At 40.8% G+C, this 27075-nt stretch overlaps 1 protein-coding gene across 6 annotated transcripts in view; it reads right to left on the reverse strand.

Moving 5' to 3' along the window:
• Positions 1-2816: 2816 nt before the first annotated feature.
• Positions 2817-27075, reverse strand: part of znf521 (zinc finger protein 521) — a 115285-nt gene continuing 91026 nt past the window's right edge. For all 6 annotated transcript variants that reach the window (XM_023335005.1, XM_023335004.1, XM_023335000.1 and 3 more), the window contains 2 exons: positions 18890-19005; positions 2817-4229 (listed from right to left, as the gene is read on the reverse strand). In XM_023335005.1, the coding sequence (XP_023190773.1) occupies positions 4200-4229; positions 18890-19005 (146 nt within the window). In that variant the 3' untranslated portion in view covers positions 2817-4199. The remainder of the gene's footprint in view (positions 4230-18889; positions 19006-27075) is intronic.

The following is a 27075-nucleotide window of genomic DNA, read 5'->3' on the forward strand; positions in this document are numbered from 1 at the left end:
TTGTTCTAAGTTTACTTGAGAATGGCCATTAAAATTGTGCCTTTAGCTATATGTACATATTTTGCTTACTATTTTCTATATACATAAAAAATATATGTTTTTATATTTTCTTAAAATGTTTTCCATTACTTATTATTTTATGTGTAATTTTTCTCACGTTGGATTTTTTCTCTCTTTGAGGTTCCTTTTCTTTTTATTCCAGCTTTGTTTCACAATGTGATGAAGGTGATGTTTACTGATTGATGAAGGTTTTTGTCTCAGTTTTCTTTTTAAGGTAACAGAACTGACAAAGGTCCTAATGATAAAGCTTAGCCTTCATGTGTTGTCTGTTTTTATTATAATTAAAATTTCCTTATCAAATTAGTTATCGTAAATAGTTTTTTTTTATCCAACTGATCATTCTTTGACACCTTGCTCCTTTCACTCTTTTTTTCTGAAAACAAGAAACCTGGTGCATGCCTTAGTGAAGCATGCTTGTATATGTTTTCATTAGAACAAAGAAATAGTGTAAAACTTGCTGCTGTTGCCACATTTTAAAGATAAAATGCTCAAAATTACACAAGGAAAACCCATAGGACAACAGCAGAGACCTTGCGTTCATCAAAAACATCCTGATGGGGCTACATAGTCGAGTTGAGACGTCCATTTTGCTAACATAGTTCTGAAGTGAAAAGATGGCTCTGTGGATGTGAAGTGCTGGTGTGAGAGATTAGGTTACCTCAGACGGTCCCAGTGGATCTCCCAGCCAAATGGAGCTGGATCTCATGCTTGGGCGCACATATTGAATGCCATAAGAGATCTCTGAGGTCTCCTTCAGCCAGAGGAATGCACAGCCTAACAATGTGGAGTTTTCACCAAACTAAATTTTGCACCAAAGAAGAGCAATAGCAAGGACACTGGAACACAAGGGAGAAGCACTGAATGTATATTTGTTCAAAAGGGATGAAAGGCCACATTTTTACCTTTCTGGACTGCAGCATGTTGCACAGCTTCAGCAGGAGCTCATATTTCTTTAATAAAGTCTTAACACAGACTGCTGCTTTTCCTCGAGAGGACTGCAGGTATGTGGCTCTTAAGTCTAAAAAAAAAAAATCCCATAAAAACAAACAAACAAATGCTATTTTAAACACATCTTAGATAAAAACAACACCATTTCAGCTACTCCCAAACATCTGGCCCCACTGGCCAGTTTCATTAAGGATTGGCCAGGCTCTTAGCAACATTAAGTGCCACTTGCATTAAGGTTATGTGCAGTGTGACGGCACTGTAGAGGATCAGCCAGGCTGAGTTATCTCTGAACAAGCCATCCATTCTGCTGCTTTCTGATGGAAGAATACTTGGGAGCTGTGTAATTATATTGCTTTAAATGAACCCTAGAGAACCCTCTGCCAAAGCGCCTACAAAGTCTCGCACTTGGGCGTGTGTCAGGAACACGCCGCATGTGTGCGCACTAATGTATGTATGTGCGCGTTGAGCTGCTTAGGCTGGCGCTAAAAGCGAGGCCGCAGTGGTTTTGATACGCCTCACAAGTGAATTTAATTAAATCATAAATATGAGCTGGAGGCCACCACCCAATTTAATGTAATGGATGATGTGGGCCAGTCCATCTCTGGCAAAGCAAAGTTCTGGATCTGTTCAAATGCCCTTGAAGCTTATTAAAAGTGTCTGGCAAAGGGAGATGCTAGCAAAGTTGTTTAATGGATGCCCAGCTTGCATTTCCTGTGACAGTTTAATGCTGGGATGTACCATCTCTGACATGGATGTGGGGTTGCAGTTTGTCTATTATTGAGCTAATCATCATCATAGAAATTGAATCCTACTAGCCAATGAGAATCTTTGAGACTGAACATCTAAGTAAAAGTAAATGAGTAAGAGCACATTCACCATGCTGCACTGGAAAATTGGTTTGTGATTATTTGTATAAAGTGGACAATATGTACAAAACTAAATGGACTTAAAAAATCTACAAAAAAAGCAAGTATAGTAGATAAATACAGTGTAATAAAAAATGTGAAAAAAGCAGTTTTTCAGAAAACACTTCACAAAAAACACAGCAAACCCCACTAAACTGGATTCAGTGATTACTTAGTAAAGGCTATTTCTTTTATATGCATCTTATGTTTTGCCCTCTCTGTTGTGTTTTGCACTGTGGGGTCATATTCATCTAAAAAAACATCCTCTATGCTTCTTAATGTATGTTTTGGAAAGAGAGGACCATAGTAATGTAAAAATTGTGGGAATAGTACTAAGGCTAAATAATGCAATATTTTCTAATGGTATCCACAAGAAAATGTGATTTATAAACCACTGCATGCTTATCGTTATTGTTGTGTCTTGTTGTAGAATAGTTACAAAGCGTTCAGCTTCAGAGCAAGGCTCTTTCAAAGCAAAAAGTGAAAGCTTCAACAAATTGTTGGCAGCTTTTTGTGTCACCACTGATGAATCATTTGCTGAGACAGACAGATGCTAATGTCCCATTCAGCGAAGGCAGGAGAATCTTTTCCCAGGTCCCCCGGAGCGCTGGAGGCTCCCTAAATAGGCCTTACGCAAGGGTGTGTAGAATGGGACCGCACAGGGTGATGGGTAATGGAGTCATTAATAACAAAGACCTCCCTTAAGATGCTCAGATGTTCGTTAGCGACTGCCACGAGGGAGTGAGGAAAAATAGGATGCAATTTGACACAATAAAAAAACCGGGCAAGCTTTGGATGATAATTGTGCTTGCACTGTCATAGGTCTTGTCTGATGGGTTAATTGTGTTTGCTTTCTCACACTCCTGCACACAAAGCTTTTAGAAAACAAGCGACACTAAAGCCATTTCCTCATACAGTTTTTATTATTTCCATCACATGTGCAACACAAAAAAATGAGGTCTGCCAAATACAGAACTCTATATTTGTACAATACATTTTAATAACATCAGAGATAACTTTCCTTTTTGCCGCAGGAGATCGTGTTTTCCTGTAAACTGTATACGAACAATTTTCAGTCAAAATGTCAAAACATGAAAGTTTCATACAAAAGTGCATCTCAGGTTCAATGAATGCAAAACATTTACAATACAGGATGGATCAGGAGTTTTGTATGGTGCCACAGTGGCTTCCAGTTTGAGCAGTGGGCAATGAGACGCTGCAAAGGAAGAGGGTTGGGTGGACACTCTCCAGGAGAGCCAGGGACGGCGTTTTAGAACTACGGTTGTATCCCCGAGACAGTCTGAGATTGCGCTCAGTCTTCATGCCCTAAATTCAAATTGTGAAAAATACACAGAGATAACAAAACATGGAAAAAAGGAGAAAATTCCAGTAATCTTCTGGCTTCAACAAGCAGTAAACATTAATAACAGAAATGTACAGGTTGAATCAGTGGGCCGGAGATTTCCCCACGCTCTGAGAGCCACATGGGAGCTTCACGCCTCTGTTCACGAGCCAACCAGAGGAGCTAGCCTTTTCCAAATCTGTGTCACTGCATTTGCATATATCAGCATCCTGTCTGTCCCCTGTCCTGTTTTTTTTTCTTTTCTTCTCTGTGTTGTTTTTAGTTTTTCCTGTCTCTCGCATGAACTTCAGCACAGGCAGTGCAGATTTGTTGCGCCGTCATTCACAGCTGCTCCTCCGGCAGCCATGCTTACTGTATGACAGACACAGACAATATATCTGCCTATGCTGGTGAATTCAGTTCTTTTTTTTTTTTCAAAATTTTTACCTTATAATGATTGACTGTGTCTGTATACAGCACGAAGGAGTGCCAGTGATGAAGAGTCCTGTGCTCGTAATGGCACATCTCCTCACACAATGGGTCAAGACCCATTTTCTTTGACAGATTTAATGATATTTTTTTCCCTCCTTTACTCTTTTTTAGACAAACATTTTTAACTGTACAATGGCAAATACTGTATAAGATTGTAATATACCTGTAGATAAGGGACACATAAAGAAGTCTATGTACAAACAAGATGGCCTTTTCTTTACTTTGGACACAATGATTAGTAAAGAACAGGAAGGCTTCTTTTATGTTCTTTCTTTGCTTTTGTTTCTTCTTTTTTTCCTTCTTCTGTGGTGTGGTTTCTGGCGGTGTGGCTGAACCGAATGCTCAGGACTAGTCAGTCAGCGGGAAAATACGCAGACAGTAATTGGCGGTCAGGATTGGTTCTGTGCGTCATGCGATCCTTGTTCTTGGTCACTGCACTGAGCTCTGCCACGTTAGCTGCTGTGCTGAGTCAACGTGTGGTTCTGCAAAAGAAACACACAAAAAGACAAGGAAGACATGATTAAACGAAATAAAGGCATGCTTAACTTGAACACACATACAGACAGAGAATAAAAGTGAAGGATCTGAATGTTGCTAAGCAAAGTTTTGTTAGAAAAAATCAAAAGCTATAACTATCCCTCCTGTAACAGATGAGTCTTTGGCATCCTGATTTAGTACAAATCCAGATAAGTTGACACAGAGGATGAAACAAACAGCTAGTCTAAGAGGTGACATAGACCAAAGTGACCTTCTACTATTTTAGAATAACTTTTGGTCAAACAAGATAACTGTTTGAAGACCAAAGAAATACAGTTTGTAAAAACACAATGAGGATGAGTTTAAAGATGGGCACATTTAGCTTTGGACCTGGTCCCTCTCAGACCAGCTCTTAGACTAAGAACTATACTGGATTTATACTAATTGAGGTTAGGTATATTTAACGGGATACTCTGCCTTTTAATTCCATTTCCTTTGTAAAAATATTTTGCCTTTTTAGTAAATGCCAGTCAAAACCAAGATTATTTAAAGGTTCATACAAAGCACTCACATAAACTACTATGATATTTATGGAGTTGGACACAGTAGAAGCTACATTGGTCTTGGCCCCTCTTCTACCTGTTAGCTTCAGTTTCTGGGAAAAACGAATCTGCATTTAAACACAATGAAAATTCCAGAAGAGTCTGAGATTAAACATTATGCATTGTGGTGACAAAACAAATATCTTTATTTCAGTTGTGAATAATTTGATCAGAAATATGGATTCTTATAGAAAAGGTGTGTAAAAGGTTCACTGGGGCCGTGTAAAGTACAGACCACTGAACAAATGAGTTGGTTGATCAATACAAAAAATGGTTTTGTGTCCACATCAACGTCACTTCAAATGCTGTGAACTACTCCTTTAAAATCTGGTGTAACATTACAATTAAGACCACTGACAGAAAATATTCCAACCTCAATCAAAGGCTGCCCCAATGGCAGCAAATCCATCACAAGACTCTGACACACCACATAGAAAATCTTCCCTGGAGGTGCCTACATTTATTAAATGCACTACACATGTACCCTGCAGAGAAAATGTCAAGAGGTGCAGGTAAGGCCACTGATGATTTGATCCTCCACACCTCTGTGAATATGTATTGGGGCACAATTAACCATGACGCCATCACAAGGTGAGGATATAACTCTGTTACGATGTTTCTCTGGAATACATGCAGCCGCACACCCACACAAAGATACACACACAGTTGAGAGTGGGGTTGTAGTGGGGCAGCTGTGCCAGGTTCTTTAAAGGGAGTGTGGACCAGGGGGTGTGTAACGGGTGTCCCTGGTGGGCTGAATCCAGGTCATCTTTTGAAGTGACTGCTAATCCCTTTAATGCAAACTACATGCCCCACTTGCTGCGCTCTGTTTAAAACATGGCCTTGGACTCCGTAAACTGGCATGGACTAGACACACCTGTCACAGAGTCATCATCACACATGCGTGCACACACACGCAAACATCATAGTGGACACGAGTCTTTTTTTTCATTTCGCACCTAGATTCACTGGCCAATCTAATAAATTGGGTTTTCTAAGTAATCGCTTACTAAGAAAATTGCAAAATTAGCCAATCACATAGCAGTGACTCAATTTATTTAGGCATCTAAGAGAAGATGACTTCTTAAAGTTCAAACCAAACAACTAAAAGCAAAATTGGGCATACAGAGTATGGTCCAAAAAGAAAATATCCAGTGAGTGGATATTGTTTGCGTGGTTCTGTGGATCAAAAGGGCGTGCTGAGTTCAGAAGAGAATTGCCCGACTGGAGATAATAAAAAGGCAACAGCAGTTCACACAACCATGCTTTATCAACCGACGTATGCAGGATACCATTTCTGAACACACAAAACTGAAACCTGAAGCAGATAAGCTACCGCACCACAAGACCACAGATTTCACTCATGTCCACTGTGACATGACACTGAGGCAACAATTCTCACAGGATTATTAAAAGCATAATAACTGATTGGAAAATGTGCTTGGTGTGATGAGGAATTTCATCTATGAGAGATGATAAGGTCAGAATTTGACTTAAGCAACATTAAAGCAAGAATCCATTCTACATTGGATTAATGCTTCAGGTTGCTGGTGAGGGTTGACATCAATTGAGCATCTTTTACACCCCACAGCCTACTCTGAGTACCACAGTGTAACCATGCTATGATAGCTACAACCAGCAAGATATGGCTCTTCTCAAACAGGTTTCTTGAACATGTCAATAAGTTAATTTTACTCCAATAGTCTCCTCAGTCACCAAAGTGCAAAACAATATCGCACTTTTGGAATGTGAGATTCACATCACATAATGGATTTGCTGCTGACAAATCGGCAGCAAATCATGAAGATATCCAGTCAAATTGGACCAAAATCTCTGAGCCAAATTTATGGGGCCTTGAACCAATTATGACATGCAAGATTTAGAAAGTTCAGAAGGGAAAACTGGAGATCAGCCCGGGACTAGCAAGGTTTTATAATAAAGTGCCTGGTGAGTGTAAGTTCACAATTAAGAGATAAAAGTGCCTTCATCAGCATTTGGTTTAGTAACTATTAAATATTCCTGCCCAACCTTAGAGAGGCGGTTTACCAAAGCAGTCACCTTCAGTACTGTTGGTGCACAATCCCTCAGGCAGGACTGAGAGATGCCTATTAGCCCCCCCTTGAATTCACTCCTTCCCATATTACCCTTTCAGCTGCCTCCGCATAAAGCATTTAAACACCTCGACAGCTTTCCTTTTAGCTGGGGCGATTACTTCCCGACAGGTGGGGTAATAAGCTGTTTGACGGGGAGCAGGATTGTGACCCTGGTACGGGTTAGCGTGGCTCGCCGGGGCCTTTTTTTTTAAAGAGGCGGCTCCTGGACAGCTTCTCCTGCCTTCCTCTCCCCTCTCTCTTGCTGAAATAAAGCTCCTTTAAGTGAGTCTGGGAGGAGACTCCCCATGGGATGCTCTCCCTCTCTCCTCACCTCACCTCATCTCCCTCCTCACACTCTGCCAACCCCCCCCTCCGGTGAAGACATCCTTGGCGTTGCTGAGGAGGGACAGGAGCACGGCAACCTTATTAATGAATGCGGCCCATTACCCGTCAGCCTGGCTCCTCAGTGACTCCCAGAAGCCCCTGCAGTACGTGACTTCAAATGGCAGGATATTGACACGGGGGGAGAGCAAAGCGGCTAGAACTGACTGCGTGTGTGTATGTGTGTGCAAAAGAGAGAAACAGAGAAAATTTGTGCTCAACTGAGTGTGCATGCCTTTGTGTGAATGTGCCAGTCCATCTAGGTGGGAATGTGTGTGTGTGTTTGTGTCAGTGTGCATATGTCTGGACCCCAAAGGAATGTAGCTCCTTGGATATAATGTAGGGCTCGTAACAGCTATTAGAGGGGAAAATAACCCCTCTGGGGAACAGCTACCCCCACTCCCCCCGCTCTGAATGTCCCAGCTCTGCCTGACACACACTGCATTCTACCTTTTTCCTTAAACATGCCAGGAGTTTTTACACTAAGGGCTTTCTCAAGGACGGTGTTAAACGACTTCAGTGGCTGTGGCAGCCATGCAGACTAAAAGGAAATAGAAGAAAAAAAGGAGAAGAAAAAAAAATACGCTAAGAGAAAATGAAACTGATACCTTTATCTCTGTGGATATTGAACTCTGCAGAGCAGCTATAAACTGTTCTGTGTATAAGTACAAAGGAGTGGAAAGGAGGGTGAGGGAGGAAATCCGCTTTCCAATCTTCATCCTTGTCAAGTTCTTCAAGTTACTTCTGCGCAATTGTTGGGCACAACGAATACCTACAGTGTGCAGCCACAAATTAGATATCACACATGCAGTTCACTCATTGCTTTTTGTAAGAAAATGAGCAAAATGTCCACTGCACCCTTAAAGAGGATGTCACTAATGGTGTCACACTAGAATCGCAGCAATTTAGGATTAGATGCCCTCCATTAAGCCTTTTAGCTCTCATCCTAACTCCAATTCTATTCCCCCTGAAACTCTGCCATTCCCCTTATCATCCATTTCCCTCCCTTATATCCAACCCTTAATCTCCTCCTCGATCCTTTCAACCACCTGCTGGCCACATAGGCCTGCTGTAGTTACCAGCGGTGTTCAGGTAAACCGTAGCAACTCAATTCTACACTAAATTAAATTTTGCGCTGATCGATAAGGCACACCCGCTTCGGCCTTCTGAGAAATGAGCACCCCTTTTCTCTTCTCGCTTCTCCTCACATCTTAGGCTCCATGCCACCGTTAAACCGACACTTTCATCTGATTACATCACCCCACTGCAGCGCCCTCAGGGGTAGTGGAAGAGGAGGGAGAACACCCGGCAGGGGTCTGGTGTACCCATGCAAACAGGTGCAACGTGTCTTCAGGATTTAATGCTGCTGCAGAGAGAAGAGGGGGAGGGAGAAAATAATGGGGAACGATTGGGGAAGGAGCAGAAACCAGGAAAGAGCAAGTCGGCTAGGGAGCTGATTTATTAACTAATCATTCTTTATGTCGTTCCCCATTGCTCTGGTCTCCATCGATAGTGCCCGGTCTCCAGTGAGGCAACAGAGGTGCATCTCTTGCATCAGCTCTGCAGAGGAAGACCACTGTCCTCAGACACAGAAGCTTTCATCTGATCCTGCTGTATTAGTGAAAATCTTCACATTGTCCAGCATCGCAGAAAGAGAGATGTAAAGCTAAATCGTCACGCTAACAAAGTTTGATTAGCAATATGGTAATACCTACTGAGCACATGTTAAGTGCATTGTGTCTGCTCTTTCTACCCGGTGTAACGTTAAAGCCAGGTTTTATTGAGTGGTTGGAGACCTGACTGCGCAATAATGACTTTTTAAGCCATGGCCTTTTCACGGTTTCTTGAACAAATAAAGCTGTTTGCACTTTAAACAAACGCAGAGCTAACCAGTGAATTGACCGGAATGTGTCCCATTATGCAGCCTTTATTTAAAAAAAATCTATTTTCTAGGCCGTTTATTCATAATTATATGAAAAAATTTGGAAAATATGTACAACATTGTTATAAAATGCACTACTGAATAATTTTTTTAACAGGATATAAAATGATTAGGCCTGAACACACTGCACAACAAAATTAATTTCACATTGAAACATAAAAAAATACACAGGTCATAATCAGACTAAATAGTTCTCAGGGAAATTATAGGAGAACAACATAAATTTAACTTAGTTAAAATCACAGCAAAGCACAAATATATTATTGGTTATGTTAAAGGAGTCTAATTTAAAACACCTTTTAGCACAGTAAGTAAACACCCGAAACGAATGTGTTTTTTTTGTTGCTTATATCACCCTGAAAATCAAAACATCAATCCAGAGTCAAAGCTAATGGCCCCCTGGTCTATTGCCTCTGAAAGTGCATGCAGTCATGCACTAAGTATATAATTAGCTGTTGCTGGACAATGGGGAGTTCTAAGACAGACTTGTACACACCCTCTATCATTGCACTGAATGACTGAATTAATTTAAAGCATAAAATAATATTAACTTAAAAAACATGTTCGACAATATTACACATAATTTTCCCATCAAAGTGCTTCAAGTGCTTATTTCAGGCTGGTGCCAGACCCAGCTTTGAACTGGTTGAACATAATAATTATTTTAATATTTTACAAACATAGTGCCACCTCAGAGTAGCGTCTACAAACCACTGTAAAAGTCTCCTCCAGTTGGAGTGCCTGTCAGTTTTATTCTGTGTTTTTGTAGAAAATCTTTTAGCACTAAAACAGTTGGACTTTAATGCACCTTTCAGCAGCAAACAATGTTTGTGACCAGCTGATTGTTAATCAATACTAGCTAACAGAACCTCAAAAAGCAGTGAAACATGTCATTAACTACAAGATTGAATATTATTATTTAGTGATTGCATTAGGCCAATAATGTTTAGGAACTCAGTTGGAGGTAGTGTTTCAGCAGAAAACTGCAGCTACCGCTTTATGCGGCGTATTGATCAATTTGAACATAATGACAGGATTCAGGTCGCATCTCTGAAAGGTGTGTGTTGCTGATGTGCTCCCATTCTGAATACCACATCAAGTGGCATCGTACATTATTTTTGGTGTAGTGTCAAAATGATTTGGTGATTGCTGCGGTTCTTGGAAGACAGTTTAATGTCCATGAGAGCTGCAACACACATGCAATAAAATGTTTTAACATGTAAATAACAATCCGGGCCAACCTCGCATTGCTAGTGAGGTGATCAACCAGTGTATGCTACAGCGTCCGGAGGCGATGGTGGAACATTATTTTTCTATCACCCTATGTCACTGAGTTTCAAGGTAGATATGCAATAGCGTGATATTTTAGCTTTCAGTCAGCAGTAATATAGCTTTGTCTTTGAAGGTTTTAATCTTTGACGTTTATGTCACTTAAAAATGTTCTTTGTCCAGGAACAATGACCAGAATTATGAGTAATTGTGTGAGATTTGTGACATAGTTTGAAATCTTTTTTGCTATTTGGGAGAAAAAAAACTCTAGGGAAAGACAGGAGTATTGCATTCTCTCTGGCACTTTAATGGTGTGTTGAACTTGCTGTCCAGTATCGACTCAGTCCTTCCTTTGTGCTTTCTCCACTGCCGACCAGTCCACTGAGGGAGTAATCCTTCCCTGCTCTGACCCCAGGCCAGGCTTACTGCTGGCTAGTTTAGCCAATGGATATTACAAAAAAAAATCAAATAAATAAATAAATAAATAAAACAGCAGCTGGCATTCTCCACAGTCATCACTTATCGGACCATGGGGAGGGTTGACCCAAAACACTGTTGCACCACAACCAGCCCAGTCTCCTTGGTAACAGACAGTCTTGTTTGAAGCAAGGTGCCCAGGGAGTCATGGTCATACTGTAACAGCACTAGGCGAGGACGGAGATGACAACAGCAATGGATTTCACTGTATTCCATGTAGTCACACTGAGCGGCTATAAAAATACATCTTGAATCCATAACGTTTGAAACACTTTGAGACATCTAAGCACCCGGAGCAAACACTTCTGAGGTGTAACCGGAGATGACGGAGCACCGCTTTTTTTGTGGGCTGGGTCTTTTGTACCTCCAAATGATACTCATTACCCTGTCTAAGTAGACAAGTGAATGGTACTAGAAACACACTATGCAGTGATCCCGCTGTTTGACTGAGGTAGCAAAACAACTGCACAACTGCTGTGTTATTATGGGGCCTCATTAAGTGAGGAGAGAGCAGGAGAGCAGGAGAGGGAGAGAGGAGCATAGACAGAGAGAAGGCCAGTGAGGGGGAGAAAAAAAGGGAGAGAAAGAGGAATAGAAAAAACACAAGAGAGCGATACAAACTGTATTGTGAGGTGATAGCAACACACAGATGCCTTTCCAGCCAAAATGAAGTCTATGACTAAAGAACCCAATTAAGGGCTTTCTTAGGGGAACCATCTTGGGAGGGGGATGGGTCTTCCTGGGACACGAGCCCTGGGCTACATCCTCTAATTAGACAGAGCGAGGGGGGAGGATCTCTGCCTGTCACTGGGAGGGAGATGGGGTCCGTGGGGTTCCGCATGTCAGTCCCAGAAACAAAACACAATTACTTTCACATTTAACCACTTCAGTCAGGGACAGACATTGACTAGGGATATTTCAGAGTGCACCTCTGCTTTTCAACTGATGCTGCAGTGGTAGATATGATCATAGATGTGGGCAAAATTCTTCAAAAAATTTTCCGCAGTTCTACAAGAGAGAAACAGTTATTTTGCAGTGTTTTTTGTACCAGTCATGGCAAAAATAATACAAACGTACTTCTAACTGACACATCATTTTCAATGTGCAAGTTGTTGCCATTGTTGCTAAAATTCCAGACTGGAGTTCTCAATTGTTCTTACAAAAAGGCCACTACAGCGTCTTAATTTGTTGGGTTTTTATTGTATTGCAAGCTTTTTTACCAGTCCCAGGTGTACTTGCTGCTGTGCTTTGAATCACAGTACTCCTGGATAACCCAACTGTGCCTGAGTTTATGAAGCTGCAAAATAGACCCAGACAATCACACTACCACCACCAAAACAGGCTGCAAGAATTATACATAAAGCAGGATACTTCCATCACACAAATTATTTATTTCAACTATCTAGGCTGTTGAAAATGTTTGATTTAGTTGATTTTTATACTGCACAATGTTTATATAAAGTTAACAAAAAGATATAATAGAACAGTTTCTCTCTTAATAAATAAATACTAAATACTGAGCAGGACTCAGTGTAGTGAGTAAATGAAAGCAAATATGGAAGAATATTTGTGGAAGTACAGACTGCTAAAGTCAGTCTGTACTTCCACACTGTACTTATAGTGTGGTAATTTTATGATGCTACGGCAAACACAAACAGGTTGTTCTAAAACAAATAACAGCCCACCACTGTTGAAGATCACTGGCTAACAATGAAATATATCCTTTTACACAAAAATATGCAAATGCAGCTTATTAACTATGAGAGTCTATATTTTTGGTGTAGGACTCAGGATCAGTCATTGTCAAAAGTCTTAGTTTTTTCTGAATCTGAGCTTCATTTAAACTCAGTCTTCTCTTGCTCTTAAAAATGTTAAGACTCCAATTTTTACTGCAAGTCTGGTCAAGACAACAGCTGCTGCACCATCCTCTTTTTACAGCAACTTAGGTGCTGGCTGCAACAAATAAAGTTTTTTACTTAAAAAAATAAATCAATGGTGCCACCTGTGCTCCTTTGTGTCGGAGGGACGTGAAAACGAGGGAAAACCTTTTCCATTGCAAATGTATGGATGTTTGTCTGACTCTACAGTACACAGAAAGAAGGAACTCTTAAGTGATTTAAGTCCTCCACCTCCACCTGTCGCCTCCATTCCTTCTGCCTGCAGCTAATGCCAAGTCAGTTTACGCTTAGATGGATGGATTTACTCTCAAAGTTGTCTGGCTCGTCTGTTTAAGTTTTTAACAGCTTGTCAAATTTGTTGGATAAGTTGCATGCAGTTAGTGATCTGGGTTTGAGTTCACCTAAATTTTGTCGCAGAGAACCTTTCTGAAGAAGATGGTTCACCATTACAATCAGTTAGTCTTGGACTTGGGTTTGGTCTCTTTCCTTTTTAGTCTTGGATTTGGTCTAGCTTCCCTAAAAGTCTTAGTCTTGTTGTTGTCTTGGTATGGTCAGTTCTTGACTCGATCTAGCAGCTTACATGCCAGCTTGATTTCACTGCTTGTTACAGAAAATAAGATGAGCTTATGAGACTTGGATCTAGGCGTCCGAGTCTAAGTCAAGTCTGAAGTGATTACAGCATGAATCTAAGTCAAGTTTAAAGTTTTTGTTTTTATGACTTAAGTAGAGTTTGAGTGCAAGTCTGAAACCTTAGTCAATATCTCTGGCAAAGGGATAGGGAATGAAGTTTGAAAATACAAATATGTACTAACTGTGTGCATATATTTTATGCATACACTTATTTTCATAAACTAGAAAAAAATATTTAAGTGAAAAATTTCCACGTTTGTCTATGACTCTCTAGACATCCTGTTTTCCAAATGGCAAAAGTTAAACTTCAGTGTCTGTAAAATATGACAACCAAATTCCAGCTGGAATCATTGTTCTAATGCTGCTTACTGTGTCCTCTGATACATTCTGTTAACCTGAAAATCAAATCACTACAGACAGAAAATTAAAACTGCATGAGTTTTCCTTGAGAAATGCTTCAAATTGTTTTTATCAAAGTTGCTGAAAAAGTCAACCAAGTAAAGTAAAAGAGACACGTTTGAGGAAAGGATCCGGTGATGGATTCGAGCGCAGTACACTGAGCGTCTCCTCTTTGTTTGGATTTAACTTTCCCCAATGGTGCAACAGAGGAAAAAAAGACAAAAAAAAAACAGAGGAGCTCAAAGGCTTCTGGGAGTTTTTGTCATGTCTCCCTCCAGACATTGTGTTTGCATGCACATATCAGACCCTGAGAGAGATGGAGACAAAGACAAATACATAGAGGATGCACACAGATGTATATCCACAAACACAGTCTCATATATACACGCAGTGCGAAAGAGAATATCCTCCCAGGATCATTAGGTCTGTCATGTTGTCTAATTCTGATCCACCTACAAAAGTAGAACACAACTATTGTGATAAACATCATAAGCCATCTAAGGCGGTATATGTGCTCGTTTACACCACGCAGCAACAGCAGACTGGTACGTAATTATAAATAAGTTTAAATATTAATGACTGCGCCTCGCAAGTTATTTTTTTCCCCTAATTCACTCTTGTTTTATTTTGCCGTGCCGCTGTTTGAAACCGTGCCAGAATTCCAAGAACCTGGGGTGATGAAGAAGAAAACAAGTTGTCATATGAAAGGAAATATAAATATATATTTGCCACTTTCAAATGTGTGAAGAGCTGTCACACTTGGCAGATCAAGACATTCAGGAAAAATTTGGTGTTTGAGAGCCACTTGGGGAAAAATGCATAAAGCTTTGCTTTTGTATGACACATTAGGGACTCGGGGCAGTTAGGGCATTTTCCGGGGCATACTTTAAAATTAATAATAGAAAAACTTCTGGGGAATTAGGTCTCCTGCGTCAAACCAAAGAACAGCTTTGAAAGGCAGAGGGAGGGAAAGAAACAAAGTGTCTAAAATGTCATTTTTGGGAGCTGTCATTTGAAAAATAAGAAAAAGTAATTCAATGCATTCTGATGCTCAAAGAACCTACTCTGTTGCTGTTTTTGCCGCAGACTGGGCTCTCACAGAGTATCCATCTCTCCCTTTCTTTTCCCTGCATTCTGCCCGGGACAGACATTATGACAAACATAGCTGTTTACGCTGACCTGGTGACCGTGAAACCTATAAATATGCTTAATTAAAACCGTTGAATTGGTCACAGCTTGGCAATAATGGCCATCACACGGGGAGCGGAGAATCTCATTTGTGAGGGGGGGGTGGTAGAAAATGATGCAGATGTGCTCTTGTCACTTTCAGCACTCATTAAGGCTGGGGTGCTTTGGATTGTCTTTGAAGGAATCCTTTTTTTTGAGGAAGAAAAAAAAAAGATGCTCCAATTAAGGTGCGTGTCCTGCGGGCGTCTGAGGGGAGGGAGAAGTCATTGAGCACCCAGATTGTAACGCTTCTCTGTCGATCACAGCAAGACTTACAATACTCTGTGGCTTACAACAACCTAAAGAAATCGGACGACGGAAAGAATAAAAGACGCAGCGGCTCAGAAAGGTCGAGGGAATTTTGTGTGGAAAATGTAACCCGGTGCTTCTGAGCAACTTCAGCCTCATTGTCTCATCTTTATAGGATCATTGAGAGTAAATCCTCCTGATTGCAGCCATCCAGCAGTTAGTGCAACACTGAAGTTAAGCCTATGTGGACGTTCACAAACAAATACAAATGAGTTGCACTCTGAGAAATGTTAAATTAAAGCTGTGGCTGATACTGTGGATCTATCAGTTAATGAATCTGGTTAATTAATCCAGCCAAGCACCATTGTTGGCGACTCAGTTCTTTGAAGCCTTGTGAAATGCAACTGCATCTAAAACGGCAAAAAGGGGCAGTTTCACATTGCAATGTGTTCTTCAGCAGAGCCATTCAGGCACTTATGAATGGACAGAAGGGGGAACTAAGGTCAAGTGGGTGAGAGGATACACTGTCATTCAGGTGGTCAGTGAGAGACTGTTCAAGCAGCAAGGCTGCCCTCAAAATCAGCCATTTATGTTATAGCTTTACTCAGTATTTTATTTTAATTTGTTGAATTGAAAGGGATAAGCAAAGTTGAGGCGGTGTAGGAGTTTGCGATGCTAGAGGGGAGTCCTCTGTAGACTTTCAGGTGGAGTAGAGGTCTATACATCTCACAGCTTATTTTTTGTCGAGGTAAAAATGGCGAAAAAGAGAAATTGAAGAAATAGAAAAGAAGAGCAAGAGAGGTTTTTCTCCACTGGACTCTGGATTCTGGGGCACGCAGACCCAGGAGTGAGTCAATCTGGTCGGTCTGAGGGGGGCAGCTGTGCGGGGGGTCCTGGGAGGGCTGATTAGACGGATGCTCTCCCATCATCCATCTCGACAGGCTGGCGAAAATTGGCTAGCCCCTCACAGGGTAGAGTTCATGGGGGGAGGATGCGAAGTGATGCACTGGATACCTGTCACAGCCTTTGGTCTGTTTCAGGATCTCAGCAGCGAATTAATAAAATATCTTCCCTGCTTTGCTTTACCTGCCATGGCAGCTCTCTGTTTCCATGCTGCTTCCTCTCCCCCAGCTTGTACTGGCCCTTTGACCCTTCCCACTACTGTGAGAGATGAGGGGGCCCAGGTAGCTGGCCAGTGGGCCAGACAGTCAGAGGATCAGGGAGAGACTCCAAACTCAGGTCCAAGCAAAGAAAGGATTCTCTTCTGCTAGAGGAAAGTTCCAGTTCAGACAGACTGATAAAAAAAGCGCCCTGTATCAGGCAGATATCTGGAAGGGTTGGCAAATTCATATTTTGTCAAGTTTTAGCTATGCATGTAAATAAAATCCATAAGCAGTTCATAAGTTCAGGAAAAACAAAATTTACAGTGCCTTGCAAAATTCTTAATACCCCTTGAACTTTTTCACATTTCGTCAAGTCTCAACCACAAACAGCGTACAACTGTGAAGTGGAAAATATAACTTTTAAAAAGAATATCTTTAGAAATTAAAAAACTGAAAAACAAGACTTGCATATGTATTAAGCTCCCTCATTCCACATTTTATAGAAAAACATTTTGCTACTACTACAACAGCAGGAATTATGGGGAAGCCTCTCCACAGCATTATACTGCCACCATCATGGTGGAGATTATGTAAGCACAATGGTGTTCATATTGACTGCATCAATATGAACACTTTTTAAATCTTGCAATTCATTGTCCATTTGACAAGATTGTTTCAACACAAGAAGTTGATCCAGAAATCCAAACTATCTGAAAATCCAAAGTATTCTATTATAGCTCTGGCTGTATGTTCAGGGTAATTGTCCTTCCAGAAGGTGAATGTTAACCTGCTGTTTCAACCCTTTTACAGAAAATTACAGGTATTCTTTAAAGATTCACAAATAAATATTTAGAGATCTGTGGTTGCAACACGATAAAATAAGAACAATAGCTACTATTGCTGCTGCAAAGCACTGAGTAAAAACTCTAAAAGGGCACCACATGACAACTTAATTTCCTTTAAGTGTCTGCTTTTACAAGAAGCAACGCATGTATCTATATGTGCAGCACGTGTGTTTGAGATCATGTCATCATGCGCTCACTCGGGACTGTCGGAAGAGCACGGAACAGGTTGGAGATAATGATTGTCTTATCCCCCAAGCTCATTCTTGCTCTCCTTTCATAACCCCCTGTTTCACAGCAGAATGCTATAGGTCTTTCATGTACTGCACTTGTCTTTTCACACGCAGTAAAACAATATAATCATGCATGAAACATTACCTCCGGGAGGTGGAGATCACTTCATTCCTGAAAATGTCAAACATAAAAAAAAAAAAGTAGGAAAACATCCCCAGGTTATTTGAGATTGTTTACAGGTATCTCTCGCAACCCATGCCATATATAAAACACTTGCACCAATGAGAAATGAAAACGTGACAAATTAAGGGGGCTTGATGTGACTGAAAGGCATTAAGAATGGGTGGGGTGCTGCTGAGGCTTTTCATATAATCTTCCCTGCTGCAGAGTTGCGTGTCGGTGGATCAGGACTTGTTTTATTCATGTTCTCGTTGCCGGAATGACCAGCAAATAATGATCACATTCACCTTCCTCCTGGCAGACGCACACCTATGTGTTTACAACCTGAATCTCAATATGAAAATCACTCCCAATCAATGGGCACTTCCTCTGGCTACCAGCTACTCGGATGCGCTGCATAATCCAAGATCCAGGTCAATGCCAACAGGAGGAGCTCTTTGCTTCTTTTACAACATTAAAGTAAATTAAGAAAAATATAATTTCAGCACTTTTGAATAGCGCAATTATAGAATGTTCATATTTTAGTGATTCGGTTTCAAAAAGGTAATAGAAAGGGATCTGGATATGAGAAGTGTACAATAGAGAATCCCCCAAACAAAACAGAGCTTCTTGAAAACACCACCACAGTGAAATAATATAATAAGGTCTGTTTCATTTTTCCAGGTTCTCCAAGGAGCAGAGGAAAAGATTGCTAGAAAATGGATTATCTCTCTAACATTGCGAGTTCATAAGTCCAACTAGTAACTTTGTTGAAGGGCAGATACCGACTCCCGGAGGACAGAGCTCATATTTAGCCACGAGGCCTCCTCTGTGATTAGGAGAGGAGATGCAGGCATATTGACTCAGCCGTGTTTTTGCCTCTGCGCTGTATGTAATTACCTCTTCAAAAATGAGCATTCCGCTAATCCTCTAATTCCAGATATTTTAGTGCTTGGCTGGTCTAATAAGCAAATCAAATCATATCTGCACATCACAAATGAGTTTTGGAAACAGACTGAAATAATTCCTTCTGACTCGCTTGTCCCAGTCGGAGTGGAGGAGGATAGCCAGAGTCCTGTGTTTAGGGCTTGTGGAGCTGAGCTCGGTGATTGGCTCTCTTTGTCTTTCCTGGCAGGCTACACCTGGGTTCAAAAGCTCACCTGTAACTCTGTCTGGAAGAAGAACTTCTGTGGGCACTGTGAGCAGTCATAGATCTTATCCTCCTGTCCGTGGGCAGAGAAAATGTGCTGCTGGAGCTTGTTGGCCTGGACAAACACTGCACAGAAAAAAACATGAAATAGTAAACAAAGATTGTAAATGCATCTTCACTTTGTTGATGAACCAAAATAGACAGCACTGTAAGTGCATCTGCCTAAATAAAACAGACTAATAATTTTTTGAAAGGATTTAATTACAAATAAATTATTACATAAACATTTTACAGACACACAGTGGCTGGCATGTTTAATTGCACAAACTTGGTAATAATAAGAGGAAGGTTGATTCTGTGTTTGGTGAACCATGTCTTTTGGAATAAACTGAAAAACTGTGACTTGAGGCCACTGCAACCAAAGCCTCACAAAGCACAAATATGGTTCTCAACAAAAGGACACCTAATGATTTGGGCGGCCTTAGGATGCCAGTTACATTAAGAAGTGTGACTTTATTGTTAAACAGCATGCAATAACGACATTTATTGAAATTTTCAAACACATTTATGTTTACTGATGCTCTCATTTCTCTAAAAGTGGAAAAAATAAAAAATAATTCCAATCAGTTTTTGGGTTTGGGAAACATCAGCCATTGCAATTTATTGTTGTTACCATAAAACAGAATTCTTAACATGGTAAAAAAAATATATGATAAAGATAAAGGATATGATAATTGTCTATCTCAATTTTCCACATATTAACCACCTTTTGTTCAACACCAAACCCATCTGCAGTGCTTATTGTAGAAAAGCTAAATCCGAGGCTCATCAGTTCAGATCACAGACCCAGTTAAAGTCCAGGAGCAGTAGAAAAGGTCTTTGAAAAAGAAATAGGCCCAACAAATTATTGCTCCTCCACCATTCTTAGCAGTAGGCAGGATGTACTTGTTCGTCAAAAACACAGTTTTATGGAGCAAGTCCACATGTTTACATTCCAGATGCTTAAAAGGTTTTTTTCCTGGCAGTGTCCCAAAAAGCAGCTGCCATGTAAATAGCATCTAATCAATTTTCGAGAGACTTGGTGAGCTAACAACTATATATAAAAACTCTAACAGTGAGCACTTGTTTGGCCTTCCACTGTGCTTAATGGAAAGTTAAAATGGGTCCTTGTCTAGCTTTGTGTTCAGTGGCTAAAAGAAATGGGCTTCTGTGTCATTTTTTATGTATGCCTCTGGGAAAAAAATGTCATGGTCACTAAGAAACTCTGTTTGCCTTGAGAAATTAAAGTATAAATTAAAGATAATGCTTTGGTTACATTTATTTTTCAAGCAATTGTTACAGATACTGAAAAGTTGTAGGACCCGTGAGTTTGTTCAAAGCAATTGACTTCTAATGTGTGAGTTCTTACCCCACTGAATAAATGTACTCAAATTAAAGGTGGGATTTTTCACAAATGTTTAGTATGAAATTATGCTACTGCAATAAAAGATTAACTTCTTTTAGGCCTTTTTAATTCTCTTTACCAGGAGTGCTAATAAATGTGGCTGGCACTACATATTGGTTGGGATAAAACAGTTTCTATGGGGTAGAACGGTCATATTTCTGGTGCTAGAGCTGGTAAATTCGTGACGTTTGGGGAATAATGATGCTCTTTATTTAGCACTGCTGTGGGGACAACAAGCCGGGAAATAAACAACCACAAAAACTGGCATGGCTTCAAGTGCAAAACATGGCCTCCATTAGTCTACATCACTAATTACAGTATATTGACAGTATAAATATTCATGGTGCTCCACTACTTATTTATGCAGGCACACATTATAACTCACCAACATATAAACACACAACTCGCAGGAGCTTAAAACATATACCATACATTTGTGCTTTAATTAAGCCACGGTCAACATTAAAAAAGCTAAGTGGGGATGCGACTGTGTGTGCCTGAGCGACTTGTTTGGTACGCCCTCCAAGGAGCACTTCAAACACACCGTTTGTTATCCCGTATCCCTGCGCTTTAAAGATGGCTTTCTAATCTCAAAGGTCTGGTTGCTGTGGAAAAGTTAGCACATGGGGGCTTCATTTGAATTTCTTACAACTCAAAATAACTTCTTTTTAAATGGATGCACTGGTGGCCATGGGGTGACAGAGGAAGACAAGAAACAGCCACAAAAGGTGAGGCGTCTGTCGGAGAGAAGGCTTTAAGGCTCACTATGGCCCCATGCCGTGGATGTACAACTTCAACATGTAAGAAGTCAGGCTCACCTGGGAGAGCGATTATTAATTATTGAGCGGTGTAGGGTTGAGAAACATTCGGCTTCGGTGAATGTCACACTCCCTGACCTGGGAAATAAAAGTTTAGATCCATAGCAGACACGCTGTGGGGACGCTGTCAGACTGTTAATGCCTGGGTGGCAGCTGTCTGTGGAACATGGCAGCAATGTTAACCACAAATGAACAAACCTCCTCTAATGAACAAACATCTACTCCATGGCCCATTTCTGAGACTAACGACCACAGCAATATGAGGATAAACATAACTGCCAGTTTTACGACTGGTGACAAAACATTTCGGCTCTAGGTTAAGACCTCAGCTATAACACTTATTTGGGCTCTCCCTTATGGTCCAAAAACGACAACAATTTTCCGTGTGGAATCCGTGCTCTGGAAGCAGAAATTGTGCTGATAAACAATGGCCCTTTCCTTCAGCTGCTTTTTGTCTGCATATACAGTACAGAAGCAGGTCAGAGCAGCTGCAGGAAGCCTTCATTATGTCTTTGGCTGGAGGAAGAAAAAGTCAATACAGCAAAAATAAAAATGGATTTGAGACTTGGGGGGCCTTCAAATACTATACAGCACGGCCAAACACAACTGAGATGTCAAGTTAGATGTTACTCGCTGTTAACATGTAATTCTGGTCCAATGAGGGGCAAATTTATAATCAGTTTTGCATTTATCAGTTGTAGGCTTACATTCGTTGATATCCAAAAGGAAAGTGATGGCTAATTAAAAGTAAAAAATATATAATGTTTTAAATGTTTCAATGAGCTAGTTAAGCAATAGTAGGGTTAATAAATACTAAAAGAGGATATTTTTTTAATGTATTCGAGCTGCCGTTTTATCAAGGGAGAAAAAGCTTTTGAAGGTTTTTACATTTTGTTATTTTATAACCACAAAGCACTATGTAAATGAAATTTAACAAAATGGACCAATACAAAGCAGTACGTAATTGTGAAGTGGAAAAAAAAAATCTAAATTGGTTTTTAATTCTTTAACAAATCAAAACAGCATGTTGAGTATTTATATTTATCCCCCTTTTACTCTGATGCCCATAAATAAAATCCAGAGTCACAAACTACCTTCAAAAGTTACCAAGCTGTGGTTACAGCTTGGTAACTTTCTAACCCCTGTTTATTGTGATTATCTGTCACATCAGCATGGTAAAGTTTACTCTACCAGCCTGTGAAGAGTACAACACACGGCATGCTGGGTAAAATACAACCATAAGAGACACACGTCTTGTGCTACAGTGGTCCTTGTTGACAAATATCTGAGGTTCCCTGCCTCATCTTCTGCTCATGCTGAACCCATTGTTAATACCTATATGTTTACTTGCACTAACGCTTGCAAGCAATAGTTTCCAATCAGTGATTATGATTGGGATGTCTGTAGGATTCCGCTGAAAGTATTTTACAAATTTTGTGCTATAAAGGTTTCAGTGTCTTTAAAACCTTTTTATTAGAATATATTTGCACATATAATCATCAGAGCATCCACTAAAAGCCCCAGCGAAACTCTGAAGAACCTACAGAAATCCACTGTTAATGTAGGAGAATCTGTCGACATTGTCCAACAATCTGACCTGTCTTTCTGAATGGAAAGAAGAACGTCATTGTTAAAAATGGTAAAAAGTATCTGTTTCTTCATGTTTGCTGTTTGCCATAAACCATGTAAGAACATGCACAAGTACATGCTCTGGTCAGATGAGATAAAAAGAAAACGAATAATATGTCATTTGTTAAACACTGCAGAAGTGCCATGCATTGGCAGCATTACACTGTGGGTAGGTTTTTATACCTCTGCAAGACTCCAAGATATTTATACAAAATAAAAATAACATGAAACAAAGGTGGGATTCTTTTCTCCACTTTGCAACTATGCACTACTTTGTGCATGTAAAAATGCTTCCATGCAGTTGTTATGTGATAAATTATGAAAAGATTTAAGAGGTAGCAACAGTTTTTCAAGACACTGAAGTGCTCAGAAATCTGCCCTTGCAGAACATGTTTTGTTTTATATCATAAAAACCAAACTTTGTCCCCGTCTATTGTGATTGTCTGTCACATCAGCATGAAACATGTTCAAATGTACTGCAATAAAGGGATAAGCTAAAATGTACTAAGATGGTACCATGTTTTGACATTTGGCAGTATGACAAAGATATAACATTTACAACTGCATTGCTTCTTCTGAAGGAGTTGGGGAGCAGGGGAGGTGGGGGGGGGGGGGGGGGGGGGCAGATACATCTCTTCTTGGAGGGTTGAAACGAGGATAGAAAGAAACGGAAAAGAAATAATCCAAAAACCCACATCCAAACAGGATCAACGGCTGGCCATTGTGTCTCTCCCTGCTGAGAATGTGAGAGGGGAGAGAGGAGAGAACGAACTTTGTGGAGTTTGTTGGCCACAGAGCCAGAGCAGAGCCAAGCTGCACAGAGCTGCACAGAGCGCTGAGCCGGGCTGGGCATCAGGGGTGTCAGGGCTGAGGGGGCTGAGGGGCCAAGGTCTTCTCGCTGTGGGGGATATTAAGCCCTCTGATTAGATCTCATGGGCCGCGCATGGCAGACGTCTCCTTTACTACAGGCCCCAGCTCATCTTTATTTTGGCAGGGTGGTGCTCTCTGCAGGCTGCACTGCACCAATACTAAGCTGTTTGTGTAGGGAGAAAAAATAACTTTATCCCTATTTTCCCCCCTCTTCTGTTCTCGTTTTCATTAATTTATCTGTCTAGCCTACATGTGCTCGTTTCTGCTTAATTTGAGAACTCACGACACGGAACCTTATCTGAGGGCTCTGAGGCGAAACAAACAAATTGGGAGTTGATGCAGAGCTGCAAGCAGATAGCTGTGAGTTCTAAGTTAAAGCTTAGTTCTCTGTTTTCTTCTTCTGTGTCTAAGTTGTCATGAACCTACCTTCACATAGCAGCAGCATGTGAGCTGCAACTAAACAACAAGCTAATTAAACTACCTTATTTGTCACACTTGTGTGGATTTTAAGGCAGTGCATCCTGTAGTTTTTCAAGTTTGTTCCTCATGTGGTGACATAAGTTGAAAAAAAAAAAACAGTGCACACACACACACGCATACACAGGACTTTCATCAGACACACTTTCTTCTGTTTTGTTTGTCTTAAGCACATATTCCCAATCACAATTTCCACACCAGCCCTCCCTACAGCTCCTAAGGGTGCAGGCAGACACTTCTAGCTGCAGGCTCCCCCACTTCTGAAACCTGTCAAATCTGTCCTGGGAGAGTCAGCCTCTCTCTCATCATCCAGGGGCTTATGGACCTCTCTCCATTTACCCTCCCTCCCTTACACAGCTCACTTTTCCTCCTCCACTTCCCTCCTTTCATCTCACATCCAAACTTGCCAGTTGCAACCTTCTCAGCTTCCTTTAAGTTTTGTCTCCTTTTCTCCTCTACATTCGTCTGTCCTTATCTACTGTCTTTAACTTACTTTCCCTAATACTTTTCTCCAGTCTTTTTTTTTTTTTTTGCAGTGCAATGCAGTCCTCTCGCCACTTCAATCTCCCTTCAGCTCCCAAGAGTTTAGATTGGGGATAATCAGGTGTGTAGAAAGAATGACAATCACTCTTTGCCTCCCACTGCGTTTTGGGTCACAAGGGGGCAGATCAAACTGAAACATGTGCACTGAGGGGGAATGGGCTTTTAAACAAAGAGCAACCTTGTTAAACGAGTGCGCTCAACAGCCCTGCCACCACCTAGTTTGATCAAAGTTTTGCTTTCATGTCCGGACTCATTCCATCTACTGAAGGCACCCTTTAAATCTATGAAAATAATGTATTTTAGTAACCCGGGCATGCAGTAGTTCTGGCATAGTTCAAGTAATTCGCTGGAAATGATCAACCAACTGTGAATGCAAAAAAAGACAGCCCCGTGAAAGTAACAACATGTCTAAAATTTACTTCGCAAAATAAGTTAATTTGTCTTCATACATGCACATTTACAAATGCCTAACATATTTATATAAACCAAAATACTTCATACAGAACCGTGAAGCAGATGTAAAGTAGCTATAACGGGCAAAAAAACAGTCACTCCTCTCTTTTGGTTCAACAAAGCAACTTTTTTCTTGATTAATAACAATTGCAATAAGTATTTATTAATCATTTATAAGAAAAGTTGTATTGACAGTACTATTGCAAAGTGTGGTATAAACTTGTACCACTCACGGGGGCTGAACACACATTAAAAATGTGTAAATGTATGGAAACCATGTCTTATATTTGTTTCATTTTACAATTATGAACTACATTATGCTGGTTTATCACATAACTCACCAATAAAGACATAACATTTCATAGCTCAAGCAGCATAAAAGGCTTTTCTAAGACACTGAACTAAAAAGATGTCCATGGAAATCCAGAGTATGAAAATAAAGTATTGAGTCCAATTAGTTAGAAAATTAAAAAGTTTTAAAATAAAGTTTATGTCCAGCTAAATCAGGGACAAATTTTTCTACGACTCAACTTGAAGAAATATATTCAAGGACAGCTGTCAGCTAATCTCTCAATTGCTCTGTTCCCTCCAAGTGCTCTGACTTCAGCTCGGCCTGCCTGTCCCCCGCATCCCCAACAGAGGGAGGCCTTTCAGTTCATCCTGTACTCTCCACCGCACGGCTTCCCGGCTACCACAGGCCCCTTCGCCCATCTGTCTGTTTGCTCCGCGACCGCTGTCCTGAGGGGGCACTCTGTCTCTACCTCCCTCTCCGTTCCTCCTAGCATCCCCCTTTCTCTCTCTCACTCTATCCTTCCTCTCTCTCATGTGCCGTGATCGATATGGACGCTGAGGGAGTGGGGGGACCTGTCTGTCAAAGACGGGCGCTGGAAAATGAAGGCTCAGATGAAGGAGGCATGCTCTGTATATTAAATGCCTGGACCCCTGTGAGGGGTGGAGGGAGAGGAGTTTCAGGGTGGGGGGGAAATATCAATAGGCTTCTTCTAAAAGAGGCATAAGGCCAAAAGAGTGATGTAGAGTAGAGGAGGGGAGTGCAAGGAAGGAAGCTGTGAACTGAGGTGGATGAAGACGTTTGGGAAGACGAAAAGATGCAAAACAGTAAGTAATGATATTAATTGATCTAACAAGTAGACATGAGGCAAATGAGTTTATTGTGAGATGGATGGATGACGCTGGGGGCGGCGGAGGGGTTAGAGGAAGTAGGAAGAGGAAATGAGCTGGACCCAAAAAGTGTTAGGAAGAGTAAAGAGCTGAGAAGGGAGAAAGAGTGAAGAGCCGAAGTTAACGACTTTGCAGATTTCATTATAGAGATAGTTAACCCTGTTGACACTGAAGGAGGGCGCTATTCTCTCAGGAGGAGTCCGGTCCTTCCACCTCCACGCACAGAGACAGATGAGATCATTACAGCTATCAGCACCACTGCCATCCACAATTAGCACATCTCCTTTTCTTTCTCCGCTCCTCCACCCCCCATCTCCCCTCAGCTCACACTGTCTTAGCCCCCCTTCCCGTCTTTCTTCCTCCCCCCCCTTTCACCTTGTGACACTTCTTTGGCCTTGATTTTGAGGCAATTTGACGAAACAAAAAGCCACATGGTGCAAACTGCTATCAGCTTTATACGGCTGGGTTGCTTGACCTTTCAAGACTCGTTTAGAAGCTAAAGTGCCTTGAAAAAGTATTTTTTTCCCTTGAACTTTTTCACGTTTTTTGACATTAAGATCACAACATTCAATGTACTTTATAGGGATCTTATGTGAAAAAAAAAAAAAACTCAGAGTATAACATAATTGTGAAGTGGAAAGATAGGTATTTTTTGCAGCATTTATTTTTTTAAATTAGAAACTAAAATGTATGGGATGGAAACGTAATAAGAGTAACGGCAGAAAGTCCAGTTTCAAGTTACAGATAACCCAGCAAACATTGTGAATTTTTTTTTTCTTTTGG

Source organism: Xiphophorus maculatus, chromosome 6, assembly GCF_002775205.1.
Source record: "Xiphophorus maculatus strain JP 163 A chromosome 6, X_maculatus-5.0-male, whole genome shotgun sequence".
NCBI lineage: Eukaryota > Metazoa > Chordata > Actinopteri > Cyprinodontiformes > Poeciliidae > Xiphophorus > Xiphophorus maculatus.